Source organism: Protobothrops mucrosquamatus, unplaced genomic scaffold (genome assembly GCF_001527695.2).
Source record: "Protobothrops mucrosquamatus isolate PMUCROS unplaced genomic scaffold, P.Mucros_1.0 scaffold_124, whole genome shotgun sequence".
Taxonomy (NCBI): domain Eukaryota; kingdom Metazoa; phylum Chordata; class Lepidosauria; order Squamata; family Viperidae; genus Protobothrops; species Protobothrops mucrosquamatus.
Window position 1 is genome coordinate 93,034 of NW_015386200.1, and position 11,204 is coordinate 104,237.

Here is an 11,204-nt window from a genome sequence, read left to right on the forward strand (position 1 = left end):
CTTTCTAGAAGGGAATTAAAATTAACAATAAGATCCAACTTTAAATGTTCCTAACTCAAGCTATTTCTTTATTTTCAAAATAGGTGCTTCTGCCACTTTTATCAACATAAATATAATATAAAATAGCAGTTAAGATATTGGATGAGACCCAGGGAGATCAAGTTTAAATCCACCCAAAGCTATAGCTGGTTACTGAACTACTTTGAGCTACTTTATCTCTCTCAGTCCAGTCTACTTAATAGCAATTATTGTTGTGGAGGAGAGAATCGGAGAATTGTTGTTGTGGAGCAGGGAGTTAGAGGAGAAAGAGCTCCTCTAAACTGTCTTGAGTTCCTGAAGAAAAGGTGGGATACAATTTAACAGACAAGTAAATCTCATATGAATCTTCTAAGAAAAGTCTAAAGAATCTATCACAAGTTCTACTTTTACTGTAGAATTATTGTAGCATTTACAGTAGAATTACAACTAGGTGAGTAAATATCTAAATATTGAAGTCAGACTGGGGGAGGGTTTGTTTTGTTTTATCCAACAATTATCTGGCATTTTAGTTTTTGAGGATTTTTACTGCTTTTATCTATTTTATCCAAAAGAGACAAAACAAAACTAAACAAAAACACTGAAAACATGTGAATAAAAAAGGACAAAAAATATATAATCTCCACCAAGTTAAATACTGATAAATATATTGCAACAATAATAGCTTCTCCCTTGCAAAACAGGTCCAAAATGTATGTTTGTACATCTATTTACAACCCAATTGACATATCATACATTACATACATGAAAGAAAAAAAATAACTAGTTAAAGAACAATGAAGTTAAAGTTCAAAGCACTCTGTTAACAGCCTGTTATTGTAATTCACTCTTAGAAAGTCTACACCAGACATGTCAAACTCGCGACGTCATGTGACGTCGCACAATGTATCGGAGCTTTTTTCCCATTGCCGGCAATGGGGTGGGCGCGGTTTCCTGGTGACAGATCCGGCCCACGGGCCAGAGTTTGACACCCTTGGTCTATACAGTTAGCTATTTACCACAAATCGCCCAAATCATTATCTCTAAGTCTAGGGTCAAATACCCTTGTTTGATTCTTAATAGTTAAATCTTTCCTTAGATTTTTAATTGGGAACTTTCCCAACAATTCCATCTCATTTCCAAAGTTCATAAGTCTCATGAATCTTTTAAGAAAAGTCTAAAGAATCTATCACAAGTTCTGCTTTTACTGTAGAATTATCATGTTATCCATATGCTATTCTAGCTTAATTAATAGATAGATTTAATTACTTAAAGAATATTTATATGACTGAAGAAACATAATAGTTTACAATCTCTGCTTCTTTTTCTCAGAAAACTGCTGCTGATGGCAAGAGGCAAGAAATCATTGTCCTGGATTCCAAGCGGAGCAATGCTATTAATATAGGACTGACTGTATTACCACATCCAAGGACAATCAAGGTTGCCATTTTGAACTTTGATGAATATGCCTTAAATAAGGAAGGAATAGAGGTACTGAGAAAACCATGCAGAACATTATGTTAACAAGTATATTGTTTCCATGTACTAGTGTTTGAAAATATGTTGATATATGAATTCTCATAATGGACTAGCTGATTACTATTATGTAATATTTTCTCCTTCTGCAGACATATAATCTTTTTAAGATCAATCAGCATAATTTTAACTTTTGAACAAAACATGCATTCATACTCATATTTGTTTCAATGTCACAATAAAAAACCCAATTTTCTTCTATTTTCCAATTAACCAATATAAAGCCAGAAAAAAAAAAACATCATGGGGAGATATATAAAATCATAGAACTCCATAAAGGCTTAGTTTAGGTGTGTGTTCAGTTCTAGCTATAGCCTAAATGAGGGGTCCTTGGTGCTCTCCGAGCTTGCTTGTTTTCTTGCAAATGTTTCATTACCCTAACTAGGTAACATCATCAGTGCTAGTAAGGAGTGCTGTTTGCTATCAGTTTATATTCTGGTGTCTTGCTTGTCTGGCTGGTTGGGGGCGGTCTTAGGGATTCTTTGGTTGGTGTCTTTGACCAAATAAATCAGAACTCCGAGGCAGGAAAGTTCCTCAAAGAACATGTTTATTGGCTATATAATATCGGCATGAACAAAAGTGAAATCAGATCTAAACTTTCCCCCCAAGAATCAAAGTAATACAATGTAACAATTCCCAACCCTCTACTCATGCTATCCAATAGAACAACTTGGTGGGTTTTCTGACTAAACGATCCTCCTTCTCCCCTTCGGTATGGGAATGACCTTGGTTCCCACAAGATTTGCTAATGTTTAGACTACCAGATTCCCCCCTCCCTTTCTTGTGGCAACCTAGAACAAAAATGGCTGCAGCCAGGTACATTGTAGAGTTGACAGTCACACCCCTCTAAGGAGAAAGCAAGTTCTGTGAAAGAAGCAGAAACACAAGTTAGGAATTCCCCCTAGGCTTTTGAGGATGCTTATCATAGAATTTCTGTATTAACCTCTCTGTCTTTACATCCCCACTCTTCACCCAAGTAGCTTCTGATAAGGGATACCCTTTCCACTGCACCAAATATTGCAATTTCCCTTTATATAATCTAGAACCAAGAATGTGTTTTATTTCATAAGAAGTCTCGCCCTCCACCGTAATGGGGCCCGGTGCTTTTTTCAGAATCGGTCTCAGTGTGGACTCTGAGACTGGCTTTAACAAACTGCAATGGAAGATGGGGTGAACTTTTCCTAACAGTTGTGAGAGCTTTAATTCAATCATGACAGGATTAATTATTTTGACTATGGGGAAAGGACTGAGGAACTTAGGTCCCAATTTCTTATTGGGGAACTTCAATGTCATATACTTACTAGATGGATAGACTTTCTCTCCTACATAAAATGGTCTCTAGGGAGATTGCCGCTTGCCGGCTTGCTCCTTGTATACTTTAGCAGCTTGGATTAGGGCTCGCTTAAAGTTTACCCAAGCACTCTGTAGGAATGTCACCCACTGATTTAAAGTTTGTGAGAAGAGAGGCATAGGAACAAATTCCCTGCTGGTTGCTATTTTAAATGGGTAAGTCCAGTGCTACTATGAACGGTATTATTGTAGGCTACTTCAGCAAAAGGCAGGAGGTCTGCCCAATTAGTCTGTTTACAGTTGACATAGCATCTAAGGTACTGTTCCACCATTGCGTTCATACAGCTGATCCATTCGTGCTCGGATGAAAAGTGGAGGCGAGCCCCTGGGTCAACACAATCAGTTTCACAAACTCCCTCCAGAACTTGGTGATGAATTGAACTCCCCTATCTGATATAACCCTTTTTGCATTCCATGGAGTTGGTAAATATGCCTCAAAAATAGCTTGGTGAGTTTCTGGGCAGAGGGGAATCCCGAACAACCAATGAAGTGAGCCTGCTTCGAAAAAAGGTTAGTGACAGTCCAAAATATAGTATTTCAGTTGTTTTCGGGCAGTTCCACAATAAAATCTATTGCTATTTCTTCTCAGGGTTGGGAAGGGTCTACCACTTACTGCAATAGTTCAGGTGGTTTTCCAGACTGTTTTTTTATGGCAGCACAAGTCACACAACTTTTCACATAACTTTCAATGTCCTTCTTCATTCCTGGCCTCCAGAACTGCCAGTTCACTAAATGTAGAGTTTTCAGGAACCCAAAGTGGCCAGCTTGTTTAGCATCATGACTCCACTGGAGGGCTTGGATTCTTAGAGGGCTGGGAAAATACAACTTAGACCCTTTCCAGGCTAGTCCATCTTGATAGGTTAACAGCTGCCTGTTGTCACTGAACCAGGGGTCTGCTTTTAGTTTGTCTTTGAGTTTCTCAGTCAAGTGGCTGTCAGACTCTATGGATCATCTCTGGGTTTGACACCTAGTGGTTACTTGAGAGGCTTTTTGGGGTGGGTGAATAATTGTGTTAATTACTTCTACATGGTGGCTTTTGTATTGAGGCATTCTGGATAGTGTGGCGGCCAGGAAATTCTTTCCCCTGGAATGTACTTTAGGGCAAAGTTAAAATGGTTGAAGTATTATGCTCATCAGACCTGTTTAGGAGATAATCTCCATGGGATCTTCAGTGCCTCTAGGTTTTTATGACCAGTCCATATCTGAAAAGGAGTTTCACTTCCCTCTAAAAAGTGCCAGCATGGGAGTAATGTTCATCTTACTACAAAAGCTTCCTTCTCCCACACTGCCCTTCGCCTTTCTGTGTCTGTAGTTTCTTACAGACACAAAAAGGCGAAGGGCGGTGTGGGAGAAGGAAGCTTTTGTAGTAAGATGAACATTACTCCCATGCTGGCACTTTTTAGAGGGAAGTGAAACTCCTTTTAGGTTTCTTTGAGGTGTAGGCACCTGGTTGTAGGTCCTGTTTGTCAATCCTCTATAGGAGCACTTACAGCAACATCATTAGCATCAACCTGGATGATGAACTGCTTTTCAGGGTCGGGGTGTTTTAGGATTGGTTCCTCCACAAATAGTCTTTTTAGCTGTTCAAACGCTTCTTGGTATTCTATGGTGCATTTAAAGGTTGACCGGGATGAGATCTCCCTCCTCCCTTATTTTTCAATAGTTCAGTGATTGGCAAAGCTATTGTGACAAAGGAAGAGCTACAGCTGTTTATCAGTTCTCCGAGGCTGCCATTCCAATACAGCCTTAACTTTGACGGAGTCCATTTTCACCCTCTCATGGGAAATCTGGTGCAAATAGTCAGGGTGGGACTGGTAGAATTCACACTTAGACAGCTTAGCGTAGAAGTTTGTCTTTAAGAATCTCTTAAGCACCTCCCGGACCAACTTTACATGCTCCTCCCTGGTTTCTGTGTAAATGAGGATGTTGTCACTCCCTAGTAGAGATAATCATGCAGCACCTGATTGATCAGCTGCATAAATACAACAGGAGCCCCTTGAAGGCCAAAAGGCATCACTTTAAATTGGAAACTTCCTAGGGGGCAATTGAAAACTGACTTCCATTCATCTCACTTCCTGATTCTTACTTGATAATAAACCTCCCTTAAATCCAGCTTAGTAAAGCCTTTCCATCTTGCAAGGTGGGCTAACATGTCCTTCATCAGGGGGAAAGGATACATATTTTCCACGCTCAATCCTTTAAAATCCATGCACAACCTCAAAGACCCATCTTTCTTCTCCTTAAATAGCACTGGGGCGGCTACTCGTGATTTGGCTGGTTCGATGAAACTCCTAGCTACTTTCTTGTCTATCTATTCCCTTAACGCATTCATCTCTCTGGGGGTCATGGAGTACATCTTAGGCTTTGGAAGTTTAGCCCCTGTCAGTATTTCAATCGCACAATTGGTAGTTCAGTGAGGGGAAAGTATGTCACAGTCCTCTTTGCTGAAAGCCCTCGTTAGGTCCCGGTATTCCATTGGAATGAGTTGGACCCCTGGCGTTCAATCTGTGGTGGCTCTTAGCAGCTCAATCATTCCCCCCCTTCCCTCAGTGTCTGTTATTCTCTTGATCTGGCTGATTCAGAAGGTTGGAGGGGTCCTTTCGCTAGTCTCAAGGTTCTCACCCTGTTCTCCCACCAAATAGTAGGGCGCCATTTGTCAAGCCATACTAATTCCAGAATCACTGTCTCAGTCATTTTGGGGGTAACCACAAAGCAGATGATCTCCCAATGTTGTCCCAGCTCCAACCAGATCAGTTCAGTTAAATGTGTTGCAGGGGAAACCCCCCCCCCCATCAAAGATCACCTGCCTGCTCAAATTTCATGGCTATGGGTAACAGCTTGGCATGGATTCCTAATTTAAGTACAGTCAGGAGACTAATCAGGCACCTTAGGCAACCTGAGTCTATTAGGACGTTTACGTCCATCTGTGCCCCAGTCTTTGGCACTATAAGTTTGGCAGCAATGGCAAAAGGTGGGATGGGCTGATCTACCATTAGGTTGTCCTCACATCATCGTTGCTGTCATAGGGTGCTGGCAGTTGTAGGCACTCAGCCAGAGCTCCCTCTCCCCCCTGGGTAGGAGGGGGAAGCTCGATGCCTTGGCCTTGGCATACCCAATTCGATCTCTCTCATCCTCTCTGTGGAAGCCTTTTCCACATAGGCAGGCATGCTTCTGCCCTGAGGAGCAGGAGCCAGGCTATCAGCTGCCCAGTGACCCTGCTGTCCACACCTGAATGGGAGCTCCAGCAGGCATTTGGGCAGTACTGGTTGCAGGAGTGGTTGGTGGTTGTCACCTAAATAGACGCTTTTCCTGGCTTCGTTGTGGTTTCGATTTGGTGGTGCTGGGCTTCCTGCAGCAGGCCAACTCGATGTCCAGGGTCACAGCTATGCAATACCATTCACGGAGCTGATCAGGAATTCCCCGGTAGGTGCACGCCTGGAATAAATCACGATCTGGCCCCTCCTTGAAATAATGAATCAGCAATCGTTCTGGCCACTGTCTGATCGTCCCAGTAATTTTTCGGAATTCCCAGACATACTCTTTAGTGGGTCATCCCCTCTGTTTTAGGCTGTGGATTTCTATCTCAGCTTGCAGACCCTGGAATTCGTCTTCGAACAACATCTATAGATTATGCAAAAGAGACAATCAACCAGCCCAAAAGAGGAAAAGACTCCAGCATCTTTCCACCAGAAATCAGCACTCAGATCAGCAAGGTCACCTTCAGACCAGCAATCAAGTAAGCAATACCCCAATCAAGTAACTTGCCACAGAGCCATTAGTAAACAGCCCAACCAAAGAATCCCTAAGACCGCCCCCACCCACCCAGACAGGCAAGACACCAGAATATAAACGACAACAAACAGCACTCCTTACTAGCACTGATAATGTTACATAGTTAGGGTAATGAAATGCTTGCAAGAAAACAAGCAAGCTCAGAGAGCACCAAGGACTCTCATCTCAACCCTGAGCTACAAATATTCTCCTTCATTTGTAGCTGAAATACCAGTGTGTACTTGGTTAATTCAGAATACTAAATACTAAATTTTAATCAATTGAGATGGAACAGATATGTGAGGGCCATGCAAATTTTCTCAAAATGGTACAAAATCTCATATGAGTACACTGGGATCTCATGAGAGTTCAGTGTTCTTTCTTAAGAGATTGGACTGTGTACAGGTCAGTTCTCTCCCTCTCCCCAAGAATATTGTGACAGTTTTTACCCTGTATATGTGATGTCCTAGTGCTGCTTGTTTTTGAACCTCTGAGTCATTACATATGATTTTAATAAGCAGTAGGTACATGATTCTTCAGCAAAATATCTCTTTTAAATTATGTTGCACAGAATTGAAAAGGTAAAAGTGATTTTTATAAATGGTTAATTGTAATATTTTAAACAATTATTAAAATAAATGAAATGTAAATATTTTGCGTAATTTTGGTGTGGATAATACTGAATCACTTATATTTTTAATAAGAAAAATTAGGAGTTCTGTCAAGAAAATTTACAAAACAAAAGTATTTTTCAGCTTTGATATAGTCAGTGTAAAAGACCAGTCTATATAGTTTGTCTTTGATGGGGTGGTTTTTGTTTTGTTTTGTTTTGTTTGTTTTATTTTGGTCTTTCTAGAAAATTCTTACAATGATTCCCACAGAAGAGGAAAAGCAGAAAATTCAAGAAGCTCAGTTAGCCAATCCTGATATCCCTCTGGGTACTGCTGAACAGTTCCTACTGACCCTGTCTTCCATTACTGAGCTTACTCCTAGACTTCAGCTCTGGGCATTTAAAATGGATTATGAGCTTGTGGAAAAGGTAATTTCTTATTGCTGAATAAATATAATTGTTTCTGGATTTCAATTTAACCTATTTTCTCTCATCCTGGGGAATTTCTCTCTGCTGAACTGTTCATTAATGTCATTTTGAATATTCAGTAGAATAAGAGAGCACTTAGTCTTTTGAGGGTAAAGGTTTCGTTCTCTGAGCTCGTGGTTTGGTTTCTGTATATTTCATTACCAGGCTAGTTAACATCTTCAGCAGAGTTTAGGGGATGTCAGTGTCCTTCAGTGAGTATTGTGATGGGGGTTGGTTGAGGGTCGGTGCTGTCTCTGGTTGGCTGTATAGTTTATTTGGATTCTGAGGGGTTTGTAGGCTGGTTGTAGGTTAATATGTCTGTTGATGGAATTGCTTGTGGAGTGCCAGGCTTCATGGCAGGCAAACACCATGATCCCAAATCCTTATTCTCTACTCTCTACTTGTGTTGGAACAACACAAAAATCATTGGCCATGCTACCACTTGCCACACTTGTAAGTTCATCAAAGCCTGGCACTCCACAAGCAATTCCATCAACAGATATATTGACCTATAACCAGCCTATAAACCCCTCAGAATCCAAATCAAACACACAGCCAACCAGAGACAGCACCGACCCTCAACCAACCCATCCCACCAGCAGTTCACCTTTCAATGACCCCAACCTGATGTAACCTCCCCATCACAAGACGCATCACAAGATTCACTGATGACTCATACCTGATGTTAAGTCCGGAGAATAATGGCGAAGGAGGCAATGCATGTTGCTAACAGATCTTTATTCTCACTCTCTTACAGCTAACAACCAACAAGAGCAGAGGCACGCAGGCCTCTATTTATACCCCCTGATCCCCAGGCAATTCCAACCAATAGCAGGCAGTCTTTTCCCGCCTTGCGCATGCGCGCAAGGCCGGCGCCGCTCAGTCTGGTCCCGGGTAGCTTCTGCAAATGCCCGGGACTCTTGCATCGTCCCGAGCCTGCTTCTGCAGGCTCAGGACACAACACCCCTCCCCCCTAGATAAAATAATGCTGCGCCCAACATGGACGCCACCTTTGGTAGAGCATGTGTTTACTAACTTTTGCATTAAATGCACAGAGTGTGAGAAGCATAGGGTCGTTCTGTCGTTCTGAGAACCAATGCGCCCAACCCTTTTCCTAAGAGCTAACCAGCCTGGACCTCTTGTCCAGATTTCCATAACTCTTGCTCACCTCACGTAATCTGCAAGGTATTTGGGAGGGCCTTTGACCCGTAGCGACCTTCTCGGACCTGGGGAGCTTGAAGTGTCCCCACCGTTGCTTTCCACACTAGGTGAATTACACTGTGGCTGTCTTATGACTGCTGCCTGACTTCCCTGCTCGCCTCCTAGGCTCAGGTAGTCAGGACTCTGCTGTTCACTATACCTGGTTGACCTGCCTCTTAGGGAGCTTTCTGAGCCTTCTGAACTCATCTCCTTGTTCCCTGAAGGTGTGTAATTTTCCTGGCTCCTTTCTGTAGTGTTAGGGTCCAAGGATACCTCCCTGTTAGCCCTAATGCGTGGGGACTTCCTTCTGTGAGCCATTGCTGAAAAGGGCAAGTCCCCAACCTGTTGTGCCTGCTCTCTTGTATGTTGTGAGTTATGAAGATGCTCCCAGTCAGTCTCCTTGTCTGGAGTATTGTTGGTGAGTTGTGGGTAGTGAGTATACCTCCGGTGTGACTCCCAGGCTGGAGTGAGTGTGGGGGTGTATGTTTGCCCCCTGCCCCATGAATTCCTATTTGGAGCACTTGCGGAATTTGGGGGTTGCGTACCCATGGTGTCCTCAACAGCCAGTGTCGGCTGCTGATGCTGATACCCAGAATGCATTTCCCATTCCTCCTCCCCCCCTTGAGAAGACTGAGGAGGAAACCGAGGCAAGTCCCGCCTCACACGTAGTTGATCAATGTGGCGGCGAAGAACGCGGCTGTCGTCCAAGGACACCTCGTAGGACAGAGGCCCCGAGACCTTGCAGACCACAGCCGGGACCCAGAGGTGTCCAGGCCCGTAATTCCTGGCCCAGACAGGATCACCCACTTGAAGGACCCATGGTGGGTGCGCCTGGGACACCTGTGAAGCTACTCGCTCCGGATGCAGCCTGTCCAATTTAGTCACAAGCCGGCGACCCCAACGGAGTTCAGCTGGGCACTTACCCGTGGCAGTGCACAGAGTAGTACGATGGGCTAGAAGGAAATCAGCCAACCTGTGATGCCAGTTGCCATAAGTCAGTTTCTTGAGAGCGTCCTTGGCGACGCGGACCATCCGTTCAGCCAGACCGTTGGTGGAAGGGTGGAATGGAGCCGAAGTAGCGTGGCGAATCATGTTGGCTTGTAGGAAAACCTGAAACTCAGTAGAAGTAAATTGAGGACCATTATCCGACACCAAAACATCTGACAGACCATGGGCAGCAAAAATGTTTCTCAACACCTGGATGGTCTTGGCAGTAGTGGTGGATGACACAGGTACAACCTCCAGCCATTTGGAATGGCTATCTACAACAACCAGGAAGAATTGCCCCTGAAAGGGCCCAGTGTAATCTATATGTATTCTAGACCATGGAGTGTGTGTTTCCTCCCACCTATGAACAGGGGCCTGAGGCATTTCCGGCCTGGACTGCTGACACGCATGACACCCATGTACCTGGGCCTCAATGGCTCTATCAATGCCAGGCCACCACAAATGGCTGCGCGCAAGCACTTTCATCCTGACAATCCCAAGGTGACCCTCATGTAAGGAAACTAAGATTCTCGACCTCAATGAGGCCGGAATCACAACTCTAGAACCCCAGAGGAGGCAGCCATTGAACGTGGACAACTCGTGTCTCTTGACCCAAAAGTGTTGGAAATCCTCCTCTGGGCATCTGTCAGGCCAACATGACAGCTCCCATGTCAGCACGCGTTTAAGCGTGTGATCAGTGGCAGTTTCAGCAGCCACATCCCTAGCATTAAGGGGACACTCTGGCAAATCCTGAATGGACAATATGTGCACAGCAGGGGCAGGATCAGGCTCCACAGCAGGCAATGGCAGCCTACTTAAGCCATCAGCATGACCCATTTCTTTGCCAGGTTTGTGAACTAATGAATAGTCATAAGCTGACAAAAAAATGGACCATCGCAGCATGCGAGGGGACAGGATGTGTGGGGTTTGTTTGGACGTAGTAAACAACCCCAGCAAAGGCTTGTGGTCAGTAAAGACCGTAAAGTGGCGGCCATACATGAAATCATGGAATTTTTTAATTCCAGCCACAATAGCCAAAGCCTCCCTATCAATTTGAGCATAGTTACACTCAGCAGCAGACAATGTCCTAGAATAATATGCCACAGGGACCTGAGTCCCATCAGCCGTCAGATGGCTAAGCACAGCACCCACACCATAGGGGGAAGCATCACAAGCCAGACACACTGGCAACTGCTCATTAAAATGAGCTAGCACCGCATTGGATGTAAGCAAGGCCTTAACCTCATTGAAACTAGCTTCATGGACT

The 11,204-nt window shown here is 43.7% G+C and overlaps 1 protein-coding gene across 1 annotated transcript in view; it reads left to right on the forward strand.

Annotated features, from left to right (window-relative positions):
• The window catches only part of FHOD3 (formin homology 2 domain containing 3), a 197,579-nt gene that overhangs the window by 43,428 nt on the left and 142,947 nt on the right, over nucleotides 1-11,204 (forward strand). Inside the window, exons 3-4 of the mRNA XM_015816968.1 lie at nucleotides 1,348-1,506; nucleotides 7,529-7,711. Coding sequence (XP_015672454.1) covers nucleotides 1,348-1,506; nucleotides 7,529-7,711 — 342 coding nt within the window. The remainder of the gene's footprint in view (nucleotides 1-1,347; nucleotides 1,507-7,528; nucleotides 7,712-11,204) is intronic.